We start from the raw sequence: 21,607 nt of genomic DNA, 5'->3' as shown, positions 1-21,607 counted from the left end.
CACCAATGATGGGGCACTATTCCTCCCACTGACACCTATGATGGGGCACTATTCCTCCCACTGACACCAATGATGGGGCACTATTCCTCCCACTGAAACCAATGATGGGGCACTATTCCTCCCACTGACACCAATGATGGGGCACTATTCCTCCCACTGACACCAATGATGGGGCACTATTCCCCCCACTGACACCAATGATGGGGCACTATTCCTACCATTGACACCAATGATGGGGCACTATTCCTCCCACTGACACCAATGATGGGGCACTATTCCTCCCACTGACATCAGTGATGGGACACTATTCCTCCCACTGACACCAATGATGTGGCACTATTCCTCCCACTGACACCAGTGTTGGGGCACTATTCCTCCCACTGACACCAGTGATGGGGCACTATTCCCCCCACTGACACCAGTGATGGGGCACTATTCCCCCCACTGACACCAATGATGGGGCACTATTCCTCCCACTGACACCAATGACGGGGCACTATTCCTACCATTGACACCAATGACGGGGCACTATTCCTCCCACTGATACCAATGATGGGGCACTATTCCTCCCACTGCAAAATTACAGTTATGAAGTAGCAACGAAAATAATTTTATGGTTGGGGGTAGAGATGAGCGAATCAAACCAGGCGAACCGGAATTCGATACGAATTTCAGGAAAAATTCGATTTGCGTCAAATCCGAATATTAGCCTACTTCGGGTGCGCGAATCGGATTTTTCCCGATCAGCCGGCAAAAGTGTCCCTGCAGAGAGCTCCGCTATTTCTGACAGTTCTCTGACAGTTCCTTCACATGTACAGCGGTTGAAACATTGTATCTATTTGTTTCCATTTAGGATACAGATGTTTCAACCGCTGTAAATGTGAAAGTCAGAGAACTGTCAGAAATAGAGGAGCTCTGCAGATACACTTCTTGCCGGTTTGGAATTCTTCTTATTTTCATCCTACTTCTTCTTCTTCTTCTTCTTCATCCTCATCCTCAGAAGAAGAAGAAGAGGATGAGGATGAAGAAGAAGAAGAAGAAGTAGGATGAAAATAAGAAGAATTCCAAGCCGGCAAAAAGTGTATCTGCAGAGCTCCTCTAAGTGTATCTGCAGAATAGAGGAGCTCTGCAGATACACTTTTTGCCGGCTTGGAATTCTTCTTATTTTCATCCTACTTCTTCTTCTTCTTCCTCTTCATCCTCATCCTCTTCTTCTTCTGAGGATGAGGATGAAGAAGAAGAAGAAGAAGAAGTAGGATGAAAATAAGAAGAATTCCAAGCCGGCAAAAAGTGTATCTGCAGAGCTCCTCTAAGTGTATCTGCAGAATAGAGGAGCTCTGCAGATACACTTTTTGCCGACTTGGAATTCTTCTTATTTTCATCCTACTTCTTCTTCTTCTTCTGAGGATGAGGATGAAGAAGAAGAAGAAGAAGTAGGATGAAAATAAGAAGAATTCCAAGCCGGCAAAAAGTGTATCTGCAGAGCTCCGCTAAGTGTATCTGCAGAGCTCCGCTATTTCTGACACTTCTCTGACATTCCCTCCATACAGCGGTTGAAACATTGTATCTATTTGTTTCCATTTATGGAAACAAATAGATACAATGTTTCAACCGCTGTATGGAGTGAATGTCACAGAACTGTCAGAAATAGCCTATTTCTGACAGTTCTGTGGCATTCCCTCCATACAGCGGTTGAAACATTGTATCTATTTGTTTCCATAAATGGATTTATGGAAACAAATAGATACAATGTTTCAACCGCTGTATGGAGTGAATGTCACAGAACTGTCAGGAATAGCGGAGCTCTGCAGATACACTTAGCGGAGCTCTGCAGATACACTTTTTGCCGGCTTGGAATTCTTCTTATTTTCATCCTACTTCTTCTCCTTCTTCTCATCCTTCTCCTTCTCCTTCTTCTCATCCTTCTCCTTCTCCTTCTTCTCATCCTTCTCCTTCTTCTCATCCTTCTCCTTCTCCTTCTTCTCATCCTTCTCCTTCTCCTTATCCTTCTCCTTCTCCATCTTCTCATCCTTCTCCTTCTCCTTCTTCTCATCCTTCTCCTTCTCCTTCTTCTCATCCTTCTCCTTCTTCTCATCCTTCTCCTTCTCCTTCTCATCCTTCTCCTTCTCCTTCTTCTCATCCTTCTCCTTCTCCTTCTTCTCATCCTTCTCCTTCTTCTCATCCTTCTCCTTCTTCTCATCCTTCTCCTTCTTCTCATCCTTCTTCTCATCCTTCTCCTTCTTCTCATCCTTCTTCTCATCCTTCTCCTTCTTCTCATCCTTCTTCTCATCCTTCTCCTTCTTCTCATCCTTCTTCTCATCCTTCTTCTCATCCTTCTCCTTCTTCTCATCCTTCTCCTTCTTCTCATCCTTCTCCTTCTTCTCATCCTTCTCCTTCTCCTTCTTCTCATCCTTCTCCTTCTTCTCATCCTTCTCCTTCTCCTTCTTCTCATCCTTCTCCTTCTTCTCATCCTTCTCCTTCTCCTTCTTCTCATCCTTCTCCTTCTTCTCATCCTTCTCCTTCTTCTCATCCTTCTCCTTCTCCATATTCTCATCCTCCTCCTTCTCCTTCTTCTCATCCTTCTCCTTCTCCTTCTTCTTCTCATCCTTCTCCTTCTTCTCATCCTTCTCCTTCTTCTCATCCTTCTCCTTCTCCTTCTTCTCCTTCTTCTCATCCTTCTCCTTCTTCTCATCCTTCTCCTTCTCCTTCTTCTCATTCTTCTCCTTCTTCTCATCCTTCTCCTTCTCCATCTTCTCATCCTTCTCCTTCTCCTTCTTCTCATCCTTCTCCTTCTCCTTCTTCTCATCCTTCTCCTTCTTCTCATCCTTCTTCTCATCCTTCTCCTTCTTCTCATCCTTCTCCTTCTTCTCATCCTTCTTCTCATCCTTCTCCTTCTTCTCATCCTTCTTCTCATCCTTCTCCTTCTTCTCATCCTTCTTCTCATCCTTCTCCTTCTTCTCATCCTTCTCCTTCTTCTCATCCTTCTTCTCATCCTTCTCCTTCTTCTCATCCTTCTTCTCATCCTTCTCCTTCTTCTCATCCTTCTTCTCATCCTTCTTCTCATCCTTCTCCTTCTTCTCATCCTTCTCCTTCTTCTCATCCTTCTCCTTCTCCTTCTTCTCATCCTTCTCCTTCTCCTTCTTCTCATCCTTCTCCTTCTTCTCATCCTTCTCCTTCTTCTCATCCTTCTCCTTCTCCTTCTTCTCATCCTTCTCCTTCTCCTTCTTCTCATCCTTCTCCTTCTCCTTCTTCTCATTCTTCTCCTTCTCCTTCTTCTCATCCTTCTCCTTCTCCTTCTTCTCATCCTTCTCCTTCTCCTTCTTCTCATCCTTCTCCTTCTCCATCTTCTCATCCTTCTCCTTCTCCTTCTTCTCATCCTTCTCCTTCTCCTTCTTCTCATCCTTCTCCTTCTTCTCATCCTTCTCCTTCTTCTCATCCTTCTCCTTCTCCTTCTTCTCATCCTTCTCCTTCTCCTTCTTCTCATCCTTCTCCTTCTCCTCCTTCTCCTTCTCCTTCTTCTCATCCTTCTCCTTCTTCTCATCCTTCTCCTTCTCCTTCTTCTCATCCTTCTCCTTCTCCTTCTCCTTCTCCTTCTCCTTCCTCATCTCCAAGGGCATTTAAATTAAAGGTACAGTGTTCTGCACTAATTTAAAGGCTCTCTGAAGCCTAGAAACCCTTTTTATAAGTTAACTTCGTAGCGAATAAATTTGCATCGAATCGAATTTCTTCCTGAAATTCGGCGAATCAGCCGAATCAAATTTTTGAATAATTCGCTCATCTCTAGTTGGGGGTCACCACAACATGAGGAACTGTATTAAGGGGTCGCGGCATTAGAAAGATTGAGAACCACTGTTCTAGTGCTTTCTGATAACCTCTAATATATGAATGTTTGGGCTTAAAACGCTACAAATGAACTAAGGGGGGTAAATATGTCCTTGTCCTGGCTGTGCTGGTATTATTTCATGAGTTATGAAATATACTGAAGTTTTAGAGTCTTGATTCAGAAGCCGCGCCGCCTCCCAGGAAATAAAGCCCACTTAGAGGGCTGCCAGGAGGTGGCATTAATGGGTCAAAAGGCGTTTGGTTTTCTTTGTAAATCTCAGGGTTGCTGTAATAGGGAGTAAAGAAAAAGTTTGGGAAGGTAAAAAAGGAGGTGGGAGAGAAAAGTTATGGAGGGAGGGGAGAGGGTTAGGAGATATATATATATATATATATATATATATATATATATATATATATATATTGTGACAGTTGTGACAGTTTCCCTTTAGGAAAGGTATGGTTAGACCAGATTGGACCCCTGTAAGTGAGAGCTGGCACAGAGGTGCCAGAAGGTATAAGTTGTGTGTTCTGCCCCTACAGGATCAAAACAAAGGGGGGGGATATGTGACAGTGTGGCAATCTGTCACCCTGGACTCTCAACAAGGCAGGTTGAGGGGCTCCAGGGTAAAGGTTTGATATGGAGGAAAGTGGCTTTTCACTTTCCTCCTTTGTTTGTAAGGTCTGTTTTGGGATCTGGAGCCTGGAGATTTCAAAGAGATCTGGGAGGGATGAAATCTCCAATCCTGGGGCCAGGTGTTGGAATAGGCCAGGAGACTGATTGCACAGGTGTATGCAGGCCTTTAGATAGGATCAGGATCAGGGTTCTGGGCTCCACCTCGGCAGATAGGAGTCAGGAGGGCTCCATCTGGAAGACTGGAAGTCAGGTGGGCTCCACCTAGGAGAGGTGGAAGCCAAAAGCAGCAAGGGGCTGCTAGATATTTGCTGTGTGCTAGTGGCCAGCGGTGTGCAAGAGCCATAATTCTTGAAGAAGTCTGCAGGAGACAGACATCAAGCTGAGTATAAGCCAGGAGGCTGAATCGTTGTTTTGTTTGATGGTGGATACCCCTGTGTGGGAAGCTTTATGTTATGAGACATTTGTTTAAATAAAATTGGGCAAAAAGGCCCTTAACTGTTTCAATACCGGGCAATTTTCCCCCTTCCTGCCCAGGCCATTTTTCACGTTTCAGCGCTCTCACAATTTCAATGACAATTGCGCGGTCATACAACATTGTACCCAAACTAAAATTTTATCATTTTCTTCACACAACTAGAGCTTTCTTTTGGTGGTATTTAATCACCGCTGGGGTTTTTATTTTTTGCTAAATTAACAAAAAAAGACCAAAAATTTTGAAAAATCCACACATTTTTCTTTGTTTCTGTTATAAAAGTTTACATATAAATAATTGTTCTTCATAAATTTAGGCCGAGATGTATTCTGCTCCATGTCTTTGGTGAAAATAACCCAAATTAGGATGTATTTTTTAGTTTGTAGGAAAGTCATAGAGTTCACAAACTATGGTATAGATCTGAATATTGATCAATCCTGAAGTACTGACGACCAATCTAATTTCTTGAGGTCCAAGAATGTCAGGACAGTACAGATATCCCCAAATGACCCCTTTTTGCAGAGTAGACAGTCCGACGTACTTCATAAGAGGAATGGCGAGTTTTTTGAAGTTGTATTTTTTTGTCATAATTTTTCGGAAAATGAAAAAATTAAAAAAATTATTTTCACTATTTTTGTTTTTACATACTGTCACCAGTGCAGTACAGCGTCATCATATAACTGGCATGGCGGTGAACAGGGACACTGACTGGTGACAGTATGAAAAAAATATATATATATATATTTTTTTTTTATTATATTTAATTTTTTATTACATTTTTTTAATTTTTTTAAAGATTTTTTTCATATTTTACTATGACCAAAGTAGTACAATGTTACCATAGTAACATTGTACTACTTTGGGGAAGTGATCAGTATTTTTTTTTTTTTTTTTACACAATTTGCTTATAGCAAAGAATTACTTTGCTATAAGCAAGCATTTAGCTGAATGAAATCGATTCATTCAGCTTTTTTTTTTTTTTTTTTTTTTTGTGCTTAGCTGTGATTTGGTCACAGCTAATCACATGACATGTGCATGTGATTAGCTGTGACCATTCACAGCTAGGCACTAGTATACAATGGATGGCATCATGAATGAAGCCATCCATTGTATACAACTGTCATGTGACCTGCTGTGATTGGTCACAGCAGGTCACATGGTACCAGCAACGGGAGACGGTACTCAGATCTGTCATCGGCCGTGTCCGAGGTGCACGGCCAGTGACAGATCGCACTGCTGCGCCGCTCTGCATTAGCGCAAACGGCTCAGGTGTGGGAGCACGCCAAATGGCGTATACCCCGGAATGCAGGGACACAATTGAAGCCGCCAAACGGCCATTGGCCGGGCGGCTAATGGTTAAAGAAGCGAGTCGCTGTGTGCGTTAAATGAAAAGCTCTACCACTTTGAAGCGAGTTCCCACAATATATATATATATCTCATTTTTTTTTTTTTAAATATACTTTTCAGTTTTTTTAACATATAAAAAAGTAATTATAACATATATTTTTGCATATATTTGTAAATGTATTCCAAAAATGTAGATTTGTATTTTTAAAGACATACAGTATATTTGAAATGTATTTTTAAAAATATTTTTCATATATTTTGTAATAAAAATGCATTTCAACATACAGTATGTATATGTATGTGTATATATATATATTTTGAATATGGCTGAAATTGTAGCATTTCAACTATATGTCAATATATTTGGGAAGAATAGTTTTAAAATATATTTCAAATATATTTGTCTTCCATGTGGGGGTATTCATACTGTCCTGACATTTGGAGGGTGGTATTTGTACTGCCCTGACATTTGGGGGGGGGGGATTTGTACTGTCCTGACATTTGGGGGGTATTTGTACTGTCCTGACATTTGGGGGGGAGATTTGTACTGTCCTGACATTTGGGGGGGATTTGTACTCTCCTGATATTTGGGGGGGGATTTGTACTGTCCTGACATTTGGGGGGGATTTGTACTCTCCTGATATTTGGGGGGGATTTGTACTGCCCTGATATTTAGGGGGGATTTGTACTGTCCTGACATTTGGGGGGGATTTGTACTGTCCTGACATTTTTTGGCCTCAAGAAATGAGATCGGCTGTCAGGACATCAGGATTGATCGATTTTCAGATACATATCCCATAGTTTGCAGATTCTATAACTTTCCTGCAGACTAAAAAATAAACACTGACTTGGGTTATGTTCACTAAAAAATGTAGCAGAATATATTTCTGCCTAAATACATAAAGCTTATTTATTTGCAAAATGTTTAATAGAAATGAAGAAAACCGCTTTAAACAAATCCATTTCTTATGGGTACAATGTTGCATGACCGCACAATTGTCATTCAAAGCGTGAGAGTGCTGATAGCTGAAAATTGTCCTGGGGGCAGGAAGGGGGTAAAAGTGCCCGGTATTAAAGTGGTTAACAAAAAAAAATTGCTCACTTATTACGAGGGGCATTCAAGTCAAACCAGGACTTTTCATTTTCCAGGTATAAACAGGTATGCTAGTGTGGAGGTACTACATGTAGTAGTAAGTGGCAAGTGTGTCCTGTTACTGATAGGTGGCGTAACATGTTGTGGGCCAGTCCAGAGAGCGTTAATCAAGATGGCGGACAACAGTGTCAGTGCGTGCATGGAACAGCGTGTGGTGATTCTTGTGAACGAAGGCGTAAAACCCGCAGAGACATCAAGCTCAGTACAATGATGAGACCCTCAGCTGTAGTAAGACATTTGAATGGTGTAAATGTTTCAAAGTTGGCCATCCGTCCATCAGTGGCGATCCCGGTCTTGGTGGTTCCCAGCCCACAGCAGTCATTCCCGTGTACATTCAGCACATGGAACGCCTGGTCCTGGATCATCGATCTTGAAATTGCACAAGATGAATCTTTCTGTGTGAACGATGAACGTAATGATGAGGAAGTGAAGCCGGCTGTCCTAGGATGGGTCAGGCTGACAAATCTTTCTATGCCGAAGCTGTCAAGGCATTAGTTACATGCTGGGATAAATGTAGCAGGGGAGTATTTAAAAAAATAAATGCAGTTTCCGCTCCATGAAATTTGTTCTTTTATTATATAAACTCAAAAGTCGCGGTTTGACTTGAACGCCCCTCGTTAGGTGAACACTATTGTACTATAGACAAGCAGAGGATAGCAGGCACCTTTAGCCCAATACAGACAAGAAATGGCGCAGTATTAAAAACACAAACGCCTCCATCCAGATTACCAGATCTATTTGTACCCTGTTCTGTTACAAGAGACTTTAACAAATAACACGTGTGTTCATTTTCAGGAGAGAAACCCAGTTTATGGAGAAGATGGAACAAGAGTGTTATTAACTGAATCTGTAATATTTATGGAACAAACCTGATCGGGATCTTCGATGTACAACAAATCCCGTGCTGGAGTCCTGGACACATCATAGACTCTGAAGTTGGGCTGTGAAAACATTTTGTTATTTTGTGGTTTGGCGTTACTACCCATTAGCTGACACTCGGATTGCTACACACGGCCAAAACACTTCATTTAAGAACACCGGGCCTGTGTAGTGCGCTCTGTCCTTCTGCCCCATTGTTGGTCCTCATTATAACTCGCTGGCATTTGTAGCTATAATAGCTGCTGCTGTAAAAAAAAACAAAAATAATCTGTCTGACACAGTGGGGGGGGGGGGGTTTTAACAAAGAGTGGTGCAGGCATAGAGTCTGTGGTACTCATCTAAACCAGTGGTCTCCAAACTGCGGCTCCGGGGCCAGATGTGGACCTTTGATTGCTTTTATCTGACCCTTGAGGCACTATTTCACCCAGTGATACCAATTGGGGAAGAGTTCTCCCCATAGACACCAATGAAGGGGCACAATTTATTCCAATGACACGAACGATGGGGCACAATATCTCCCAATTACACCAATGATGATTTACAATTCCTCCCACTGACACCATCAATCGGGCACTATTCCTCCCACTGACACTAAAGATGGGGCACTATTCATCCCACTGACACCAATGATGGGGCACTATTCCTCCCACTGACACCAATGATGGGGCACTATTCCTCCCACTGATACCAATGATGGGGCACTATTCCTCCCACTGACACCAAAGATGGGGCACTATTCCTCCCACTGACACCAATGATGGGGCACTATTCCTCCCACTGACACCAAAGATGGGGCACTATTCCTCCCACTGACCCCAAAGATAGGGAAGTATTCCTCCCACTGACACTAAAGATGGGGCACTATTCCTCCCACTGACACCAAAGATGGGACACTATTCCTCCCACTGACACCAATGATGGGACACTATTCCTCCCACTGACACCAAAGATGGGACACTATTCCTCCCACTGACACCAAAGATGGGACACTATTCCTCCCACTGACACCAAAGATGGGACACTATTCCTCCCACTGACACCAATGATGGGGCACTATTCCTCCCACTGACACCAAAGATGGGGCACTATTCCTCCAACTGACACCAAAGATAGGGAAGTATTCCTCTCACTGACACCAAAGATGAGACACTATTCCTCCCACTGACACCAAAGATAGGGAAGTATTCCTCCCACTGATACCAATGATAGAGCACTATTCCTCCCACTGACACCAATGATGGGGCACTATTCCCACTGACACCAATGATGGGGCACTATTCCTCCCACTGACACCAAAGATGGGGCACTATTCCTCCCACTGACCCCAAAGATAGGGAAGTATTCCTCCCACTGACACTAAAGATGGGGCACTATTCCTCCCACTGACACCAATGATGGGGCACTATTCCTCCCACTGACACCAAAGATGGGACACTATTCCTCCCACTGACACCAAAGATGGGACACTATTCCTCCCACTGACACCAATGATGGGACACTATTCCTCCCACTGACACCAATGATGGGACACTATTCCTCCCACTGACACCAAAGATGGGACACTATTCCTCCAACTGACACCAAAGATAGGGAAGTATTCCTCCCACTGACCCCAAAGATAGGGAAGTATTCCTCCCACTGACCCCAAAGATAGGGAAGTATTCCTCTCACTGACACCAAAGATGGGACACTATTCCTACCACTGACACCAAAGATAGGGAAGTATTCCTCCCACTGATACCAATGATGGGGCACTATTCCTCTCACTGACCCCAAAGATAGGGAAGTATTCCTCTCACTGACACCAAAGATGGGGCACTATTCCTCCCACTGACACCAAAGATGGGGCACTATTCCTCCCACTGACACCAATGATGGGGCACTATTCCTCCCACTGATACCAATGATGGGGCACTATTCCTCCCACTGACACCAAGGATGGGGCACTATTCCTCCCACTGACACCAATGATGGGGCACTATTCCTCCCCCTGACACCAATGATGGGGCACTATTCCTCCCACTGATACCAATGATGGGGCACTATTCCTCCCCCTGATACCAATGATGGGGCACTATTCCTCCCACTGACACCAATGATGGGGCACTATTCCTCCCACTGACACCAATGATGGGGCACTATTCCTCCCACTGACACCAAAGATGGGGCACTATTCCTCCCACTGACCCAAAAGATAGGGAAGTATTCCTCCCACTGACACTAAAGATGGGGCACTATTCCTCCCACTGACACCAATGATGGGGCACTATTCCTCCCACTGACACCAAAGATGGGACACTATTCCTCCCACTGACACCAATGATGGGACACTATTCCTCCCACTGACACCAAAGATGGGACACTATTCCTCCCACTGACACCAATGATGGGACACTATTCCTCCCACTGACACCAAAGATGGGACACTATTCCTCCAACTGACACCAAAGATAGGGAAGTATTCCTCCCACTGACACTAAAGATGGAGCACTATTCCTCCCACTGACCCCAAAGATAGGGAAGTATTCCTCCCACTGACCCCAAAGATAGGGAAGTATTCCTCTCACTGACACCAAAGATGGGACACTATTCCTCCCACTGACACCAAAGATAGGGAAGTATTCCTCCCACTGATACCAATGATGGGGCACTATTCCTCCCACTGACCCCAAAGATAGGGAAGTATTCCTCTCACTGACACCAAAGATGGGGCACTATTCCTCCCACTGACACCAAAGATGGGGCACTATTCCTCCCACTGACACCAATGATGGGGCACTATTCCTCCCACTGATACCAATGATGGGGCACTATTCCTCCCACTGACACCAAGGATGGGGCACTATTCCTCCCACTGACACCAATGATGGGGCACTATTCCTCCCCCTGATACCAATGATGGGGCACTATTCCTCCCACTGATACCAATGATGGGGCACTATTCCTCCCCCTGATACCAATGATGGGGCACTATTCCTCCCACTGACACCAATGATGGGGCACTATTCCTCCCACTGACACCAATGATGGGGCACTATTCCTCCCACTGACACCAATGATGGGGCACTATTCCTCCCACTGATACCAATGATGGGGCACTATTCCTCCCACTGACACCAATGATGGGGCACTATTCCTCGCACTGACACCAATGATGGGGCACTATTCCTCCCACTGACACCAATGATGGGGCACTATTCCTCCCACTGATACCAATGATGGGGCACTATTCCTCCCACTGACACCAATGATGGGGCACTATTCCTCCCACTGACACCAATGATGGGGCACTATTCCTCCCACTGACACCAATGATGGGGCACTATTCCTCCCACTGACACCAATGATGGGGCACTATTCCTCCCACTGACACCAATGATGGGGCACTATTCCTCCCACTGACACCAATGATGGGGCACTATTCCTCCCACTGACACCAATGATGGGGCACTATTCCTCCCACTGATACCAATGATGGGGCACTATTCCTCCCACTGACACCAATGATGGGGCACTATTCCTCCCACTGACACCAATGATGGGGCACTATTCCTCCCACTGACACCAATGATGGGGCACTATTCCTCCCACTGATACCAATGATGGGGCACTATTCCTCCCACTGATACCAATGATGGGGCACTATTCCTCCCACTGACACCAATGATGGGGCACTATTCCTCCCACTGACACCAATGATGGGGCACTATTCCTCCCACTGACACCAATGATGGGGCACTATTCCTCCCACTGATACCAATGATGGGGCACTATTCCTCCCACTGACATCAGGACCTTTTCTACTCCCAGTGGAAACAGTCCCTGATTTAGACCCCTGATCTAAACCAAAATGATTGAGCAGATCCTGCTTCTTGCTGTGATCACCGCTGACCTGAAACAAGTCCATCTACTTTATTAATGTGTTTCATGCCACTTCTGTCAGTTTCCTGTACTTGGTGAAAAGTATACCTTATGGCGCGGCTCCAAGCTGTGGATGGAAGGAAAATGGTCACCCCACCGGGAAGTGAGAAGAGGGGAGCATGAGTCCGAGCGATTCCAGTGTCAGCCAATACAAGTGAGGGGATGGATGCCGCTCAATGACCCCAGGAGTCCAATGTTAGGGAATGGCCTCAGCTTCCATTTTGGCCACGCCCTCTGATGTGTTTCGCCCCACCCACCTGGGGCTTGGTCACGGAGGCTGTGACCAAGACCCCAGTGGGTGGGGCAAAATGCATCAGAGGTCGTGGCCAGAAAGGCAGCTGAGGCCATTCCTTCACATTGGACTCCTGGGGTCATTGAGCAGCGTCCATCCCTTCACAGTTTCTTGTGCTATTACAATATTGTGGGAAGCTTTGTTATCCACTTTGTGATGATCTTACACATTTATACATCCTCATGGAGGGGGGTCTTTATCTGTGGGGCTGTATATATGTACTGCTGAGAGAGCACTGCACAGTGAGCTTCTAGGGTAGAGACCAAGCTGTTAGTGACAGCTCCAGGTCTTGTACTAACAATCGGGAACCGGGAGGCCTGGTTTCTGACCACCTGATCATTGTGATAGCCTCTGATTGGCTTTCACTGTACAGCCCATTCCAGTGTTTTCTCCTCTTGAAGGGAGAAAAGGATACATTGTATACGTACAAGATACATTACATAATCCATTGTACACATACAGGATATATTATATAATACATTGTAAACATAGTTACATAGTTAGTCTGGCTGAAAAAAGACAAAAGTCAATCCAGATTAACCATAAAAAAAAAAAGAAGTTATAATCCTACACCCACAGATGATCCAGAGGAAGGCAAAAAAACAGCAAAGCAGAATCCAATTTGCTCCTGCTGGGAAAAAATTCCTTCCTGATCCCCCGAGAGGCAATCGGATATTCCCTGGATCAACGTTCCCTATAAATGTTATATCCAGTTATATTCTGCGTATCCAAGAAAGAATCCAGGACTTTCCTACAGCAATCCACTGAGCTGGCCACAACCAACTCTGGAGGGGGGTCTATTCCACATTCTCACAGCTCTTACTGTGAAGAAACCTTTCCGTGTTTGGAGATTAAATTTCTTTTCCTCCAGACGTAAAGAGCGCCCCCTTGTCCTCTGTGATGACCTCAGGGGGAATAACTACACCGAGTTCACTATATGAACCACTGATGTATTATACATGGAGATCATATCCCCCTTATGTATTATACATGGAGATCATATCCCCCCTTATGTATTATGCATGGAGATCATATCCCCCCTTATGTATTATACATGGAGATCATATCCCCCCTTATGTATTATACATGGAGATCATATCCCCCTTATGTATTATACATGGAGATCATATCCCCCCTTATGTATTATACATGGAGATCATATCCCCCTTATGTATTATACATGGAGATCATATCCCCCCTTATGTATTATACATGGAGATCATATCCCCCCTTATGTATTATACATGGAGATCATATCCCCCTTATGTATTATACATGGAGATCATATCCCCCCTTATGTATTATACATGGTGATCACATCCCCCCTTATGTATTATACATGGAGATCACATCCCCCCTTATGTATTATACATGGTGATCATATCCCCCCCTTATGTATTATACATGGTGATCATATCCCCCCTTATGTATTATACATGGAGATCACATCCCCCCCTTATGTATTATACATGGTGATCACATCCCCCCTTATGTATTATACATGGAGATCACATCCCCCCTTATGTATTATACATGGTGATCATATCCCCCTTATGTATTATACATGGAGATCATATCCCCCCTTATGTATTATACATGGAGATCATATCCCCCCTTATGTATTATACATGGAGATCATATCCCCCTTATGTATTATACATGGAGATCATATCCCCCCCTTATGTATTATACATGGAGATCATATCCCCCCTTATGTATTATACATGGAGATCATATCCCCCTTATGTATTATACATGGAGATCATATCCCCCCCTTATGTATTATACATGGTGATCATATCCCCCCTTATGTATTATACATGGAAATCATATCCCCCCCCTTATGTATTATACATGGAGATCATATCCCCCCTTATGTATTATACATGGAGATCATATCCCCCCCTTATGTATTATACATGGAGATCATATCCCCCCCTTATGTATTATACATGGAGATCATATCCCCCCTTATGTATTATACATGGAGATCATATCCCCGCTTATGTATTATACATGGAGATCATATCCCCCCCCCTTATGTATTATACATGGTGATCATATCCCCCTTATGTATTATACATGCTGATCATATCCCCCCCTTATGTATTATACATGGAGATCATATCCCCCTTATGTATTATACATGGAGATCATATCCCCCCTTATGTATTATACATGGAGATCATATCCCCCTTATGTATTATACATGGAGATCATATCCCCCTTATGTATTATACATGGAGATCATATCCCCCCTTATGTATTATACATGGTGATCATATCCCCCTTATGTATTATACATGGTGATCATATCCCCCCCTTATGTATTATACATGGAGATCATATCCCCCTTATATATTATACATGGTGATCATATCCCCCTTATGTATTATACATGGAGATCATATCCCCCCTTATGTATTATACATGGTGATCATATCCCCCCCTTATGTATTAACATGGAGATCATATCCCCCCCTTATGTATTATACATGGAGATCATATCCCCCCTTATGTATTATACATGGAGATCATATCCCCCTTATGTATTATACATGGAGATCATATCCCCCTTATGTATTATACATGGAGATCATATCCCCCTTATGTATTGTACATGGAGATCATATCCCTCCTTATGTATTATACATGGTGATCATATCCCCCCCCTTATGTATTATACATGGAGATCATATCCCCCCTTATGTATTGTACATGGAGATCATATCCCCCCTTATGTATTATACATGGAGATCATATCCCTCCTTATGTATTATACATGGAGATCATATCCCCCTTATGTATTATACATGGAGATCATATCCCCCTTATGTATTGTACATGGAGATCATATCCCCCCTTATGTATTGTAGTGCCTTTTGGGGACCATTTATAAAAATAACCATAATTTCATTCCAACAACAAACCAGCCCAGCCGTCTGTTAAGGGTTAACTGTTTCTTGGTTGAAATTCAGAAGGCCTTCTAGTGAAGTTACGCGCAAACAATGGGTGGAAGGGGCTCTTTCCAGAGACAATAGACTGTTTGAATATCTACAGGTGTCTAAGACCGACAATTCTGAGGACTTCGATTGGCGACTATAAGACTAGCTGAAGTGTATATTCTTAACCAGTACTATTTGTATATTGGGGCTGAGGAGATTGCACCTACAAAAGTTAATTAGACAGTCAAATACAACGTTGGACTTCCAAACAGTGAGTCACCACACCGACCAAGTTAACAATACATAAGACCATACTTGCAAGTCTGAGAAGAGTAAACAAACCTTGGGGAGAGTGATGAGCCAACAGTCTTTTCAAACTACAAGGACAACTGGTTGTTTATCCTCTGGTCTTTACAATGGACGTAAACAGCAGTTTCCTGTGTCATTCTTAAGAACAAGAGTTGAAACTCCGAACTTATATTTTTGTTACCCACAAAGACATTAAAAGAAAGATACATTATTCACACTCTTTCTCAAACAAAAATACATTCAGCAGAGTTGGGGATTGTATACCACTAAATTGAGTATGAAATGATGAAAAGTAAGATATTTTGTGAATTGGTATCAGTTAATAGATTTCTATCAGAAAGCAAATGTTTTCACACAAGTTTGTATCTTAGGGAAAGGAATAACTGAATACACATATATCTTCTCTGGTTCCTATCCAGGACATTATAGGTATAATCAAATATATATATATCTGGATGAGACGTATATTTTAATACCTGAAATCACCTTGGATTCTACCCCAGGTGTGAGTCATCATGAATACTCAAATCGTTTTGTGATCCCTAACTGCCCCCTGGTGGACAGGTGAGAGATAGCTTAGGTACATACACTCCTCAACCAGCCAATCAAAAAGCCTGTTGGGAGGGTCTTTTAGAACAATAGTTTAGATGGTATAAAATGCCATGCACCTCATTTAGAAAGAAAAAACTGACTGAAAAAACACACACTGGAAAAAAGAGAGAGCCAAAGAAAAAGAAGCTGAAGAAATCTGACGAGGCTGAAATCCATCCCTGCTGAAGAACCACTACTTCATTCTTTCAAACTTTTAAAACTTTCTACTAAACTTCTAAATCTCTGTACCTCTAACTTCCTACATTTTCCAACCTCACTACCTATTGCACTATCTATCACTTGCCCTGCGGCCATTATTCTGAAGGCATTTCCATTGCCAGCTGAATCCACTGGGAAGGCATCATCCAGGTTCTGGGTGTGGTGAGACTGTTTAGATCTAATATTGTATTGCATATTTCCTCAGTTGCTTAGAGTGATAAGAATTACATTAGAGTGATAATAACTGCATTGGGTGTTTATATATATAGAGAGAGATCCATGTATTACTGCTAAAATTGTTGGTGTAATTTTAAATTTACATATTTCATAAATCATTAATTTTGATTGGTTAGAGTATAATTTATCAGGGAATATTTTCTTCCATTCCTATGGCCACGTTTTGGAAGAAAATGACCTCTGAGATACTCTAAATTATCATTTATTACTAAATTTAATTTTTAATCATCATTATCTAGAAATATTGTAATCTGTATTACCATTATCTAGAAATATTGTATTGTGTATAATATTGGTATAGTGTATCTTTGACCGTGTGTACCAGTATCCATTCATCACCAGTCTTTTGCGTTTTGTGTTAATATATATGTAATTTTTGTACAGAAATAAATTTATATATTTATATATTATAAGGCAAATTTTGTGTGTATGGTACGAAATCATATTGGCTAAAAGGATTCAAGGTATAATAATAAGTGGTGATCAATTTATCAAGGTGTCCAAATTATTGGTTCATTAAATATTTGCCGTATTCTAACGGCTGGAGGCACTGTAATATTTTATTTAAGGGAAAGGGACACCGCCCTTTATAAGTAGAATAAATCCTTACATAAAACACCACAGTATTATACATGGAGATCATATCCCCCTTATGTATTATACATGGAGATCATATCCCCCCTTATGTATTATACATGGTGATCATATCCCCCCTTATGTATTATACATGGAGATCATATCCCCCCTTATGTATTATACATGGAGATCATATCCCCCCCTTATGTATTATACATGGAGATCATATCCCCCCTTATGTATTATATATGGAGATCATATCCCCCCTTTATGTATTATACATGGAGATCATATCCCCCCCTTATGTATTATACATGGAGATCATATCCCCCTTATGTATTATACATGGAGATCATATCCCCCCTTATGTATTATACATGGAGATCATATCCCCCCTTATGTATTATACATGGAGATCATATCCCCCCTTATGTATTATACATGGAGATCATATCCCCCCTTATGTATTATACATGGAGATCATATCCCCCCCTTATGTATTACACATGGAGATCATATCCCCTCTTATGTATTATACATGGAGATCATATCCCCCCCTTATGTATTATTCATGGAGATCATATCCCCCCTTACGTATTATACATGGAGATCATATCCCCCCTTACGTATTATACATGGAGATCATATCCCCCCTTACGTATTATACATGGAGATCATATCCCCCCTTACGTATTATACATGGAGATCATATCCCCCCTTACGTATTATACATGGAGATCATATCCCCCCTTACGTATTATACATGGAGATCATATCCCCCTTACGTATTATACATGGAGATCATATCCCCCCTTACGTATTATACATGGAGATCATATCCCCCTTATGTATTATACATGGAGATCATATCCCCCTTATGTATTATACATGGCGATCATATCCCCCCCTTATGTATTATACATGGAGATCATATCCCCCCTTATGTATTATACATGGAGATCATATCCCCCTTATGTATTATACATGGAGATCATATCCCCCCCCTATGTATTATACATGGAGATCATATCCCCCCCTTATGTATTATACATGGAGATCATATCCCCCCCCCGTTATGTATTATATATGGAGATCATATCCCCCCCTTAATCTCCTCTTCTCAGCAGAGAATACATTCAGTTCCTCTAATCTTTCCTCATAGCTGAGCTCCTCCATGCCTCGTATCAGTTTAGTTGCCCTTCTCTGTACTTTCTCCAGTTCCCCAATGTTCTTTTTGTGAATTGGTGCCCAAAACTGAACTGCATAGTCCAGATGAGGTTTTACGAATGATTTGTACTGGGGGGGGGGAATGATATCTCTCTCTCTGGAGTCTATACCTTTTAATACAAGAGAGGATTTTGCTCGCTTTAGAACCCGCAGCTTGGCATTGCTGCCATTATTAAGCTTGTGATCTACCAGAACCCCCAGATCCTTCTCCACCATTGACCCCCCCAGATCCTTCTCCACCATTGATCCCCCCCAGATTCTTCTCCACCATTGATTCTCCCAGTTGTACCCCCCTAGTATGTATGATTCATATTCTTAGCCCCCCAAGTGCAGAACGTTACATTTATCAACATTGAACCTCATTGGCCCCATAGTCCCCCAAATACACAGCGCATTGAGGGCGGCTTGTAGGTTGGAGACGTCCTGTAAGGACGTTATTCCCGGCACAGCTTGGTGTCATCTGCAAAGACTGAAATGGGATTTGTAATCTCAGACCCCATATTGTTTATAAATATGTTAAAAAGTAAGGGCCCCAACACTGAACCCTGGGGTACCCCACTAATAACACTGAACCCTGGGGTACCCCACTAATCACACTAAACCTTGGGGTACCCCACTAATAACACTTAACCTTGGGGTACCCCACTGATGACCCCAGACTATTTAGAGTATGAATCATTAACCACTACTCTCTGAATACGATCTTTTAGCCAGTTTTCTATCCATTTACATACAGATTTTTCCAAGCTCATAGACTTTACCTTACACATTAGCCATGTGTGGGGCACTGTGTCAAATGCTTTTGCAAAATCCAACTATACCACGTCCACCGCCACCCCTCTGTCCAAGTATACCACATCCAAAGCCCCCCCTCTGTCCAAGTACACCACGTCCACAGCCACCCCTCTGTCCAAGTATACCATGTCCACAGCCACCCCTCTGTCCAAGTATACCACGTCCACAGCCACCCCTCTGTCCAAGTATACTATGTCCACCGCCACCCCTCTGTCCAAGTATACCACGTCCTCCGCCACCCCTCTGTCCAAGTATACCATGTCCTCCGCCACCCCTCTGTCCAAGTATACCACGTCCTCCGCCACCCCTCTGTCTAAGTATACCACATCCTTTGCCACCCCTCTGTCCAAGTATACCATGTCCTCCGCCGCCCCTCTGTCCAAGTATACCACGTCCACAGCCACCCCTCTGTCCAAGTATACCACGGCCACCGCCACCCCTCTGTCCAAGTATACCACATCCACCGCCACCCCTCTGTCCAAGGTCCTGCTCACCCCCTCATAAAAAGTAATCAGATTTGTTTGACAACTTCTGTCTTTCATGACTCCATGCTGTCTGTTGCTTAAAATATTTGTTTCCAGCAAGAACTCCTCTATGTGGTCTGTTATTAAACTCTCCAGTATCTTCCCAACTATAGAAGTTACACTAACAGCTCTATAATTACTTGGGAAAGATTTTGACCCATTTTTAAATATTGGCACCACATTGGCCTTACTCCAGTCCAGTGGTACTATGCCAGTCATTAAAGAGTCCCTAAAAATGAGAAACAATGGCTGTGAGATGACAGAGCTCAATTCTTTAAGGCCCCGTGGGTGTATGCCATGTGGTCAAGGTGCTTTATTCACCTTTATTCTGTCTAAGTTTTTCTGGATCATATCAATTGTGAACCAATGTGGATCATCTGGAGCTGTGTCAGTACCACCCCCCCATTATGGACAAGAGCCCCCCCATGCTCCTTTCTATACACAGAGCTGAAGAAGAGATTAAATAAATTTGCCTTCCCTTTGTCCCCAGTCACCCCCTCTAGATGATTCTGTAAAGGGCCTACATGCTCGGACCGAACCTTTTTACTATTAATATATTTGAAGAATTTTTGGGGTTGGTTCTGCTATCTTTTGCAATCTGTCGTTCGTTTTCAATTTTTGCGCCTTTATTTCCTTTTTGCATATTCTGTTAATTTTTTTGTAATGTGTAAACGATGATCGCGTTCCTTCATATTTAATAAAAGCTCTTTTCTTATTATCTATAGCCTTTTTAACTTTGGCTGTAAGCCGCATAGGTTTGATTTTTAGTCTTTTATACTTGTTGCCCATGGGAATATATTTTGCAGTGTGGTCACATACAGTCTTTATGAAGAACTCCCATTTCTTGGAGGTCCTTCCCTTCAACTTGCAGCCTAGTTCTTTTAATTGATTCTTAAGGAGCCTCCACCTTCCATGTATTCTGTCATTGGTTCCAATATGAACCAAGACAGCTGGGTCATGCCCAGCCCTTCCCAGTAGTACAAACCCTTCTACGTACGTGTGGCACACTGCGCACGGCACAAACCCTTCAACATACGTGCGGCACACTGTGCACGGCACAAACCCTTCTACATATGTAAGAATTAATTCACCATAAAACAGACGTCTGTATCTTTTCACGTCAGTGTCTCCTCTAAAATGACAACTAAAGTCATTGAGTAACTTTGCGTGTGTATGATGGCTTTGAAAAACAGGTGTTAAAGATGAACCATGGTATATTCATGTCTAAGAGGTCAGCAGGTCATAAGCTTCTTTTAGTAATTGCAAATTGGAATGTAAAAAGATATTGGTATGCAGTAGAGCAAAGAAAGGATATGTCTGTTATAAAGAAAATCATGTCTAATCCATAATATAGTTAGTTGGATAATTATTTCATATAATTCATTTATTAGTTAGGAATAGTGTGTGATAAGTTTAGTATCAATTATTGTTGGTTATATGCATTTATGTGATCATTGTCCCTTTCTAAAGATATGTGAAGCCATTGTATATCACGTAACAGTATCATGTATTTCTGTCGTCTAAGAGGTTTGAAGATAACGTCACACTAAGAGTTATAAGTTTAGAAGGCTTACATATATGGACACTAAGAGTATAAGTATAGAAGAAGTACAAAAAAGGCTTTTACTTATTTAGCTCACACTGAATTAGGAAATACGGTTTAG

General features: G+C 42.6%; 1 protein-coding gene across 1 annotated transcript in view; it reads left to right on the top strand.

Annotated features, from left to right (window-relative positions):
• The window catches only part of LOC149456053 (uncharacterized), a 140,367-nt gene extending 127,953 nt beyond the window's left edge, over positions 1-12,414 (top strand). The window contains exon 8 of the mRNA XM_089685530.1: positions 8,224-12,414. Coding sequence (XP_089541656.1) covers positions 8,224-8,273 — 50 coding nt within the window. The 3' untranslated portion in view covers positions 8,274-12,414. The remainder of the gene's footprint in view (positions 1-8,223) is intronic.
• The last annotated feature ends 9,193 nt before the right edge of the window (positions 12,415-21,607 follow it).

The sequence above is a fragment of the Staurois parvus genome, unplaced genomic scaffold (genome assembly GCF_062004578.1).
Source record: "Staurois parvus isolate SC_StPar_1 unplaced genomic scaffold, SC_StPar_1.0 ptg000379l, whole genome shotgun sequence".
NCBI lineage: Eukaryota > Metazoa > Chordata > Amphibia > Anura > Ranidae > Staurois > Staurois parvus.
This window is presented reverse-complemented; position numbering and strand designations above follow the sequence as displayed.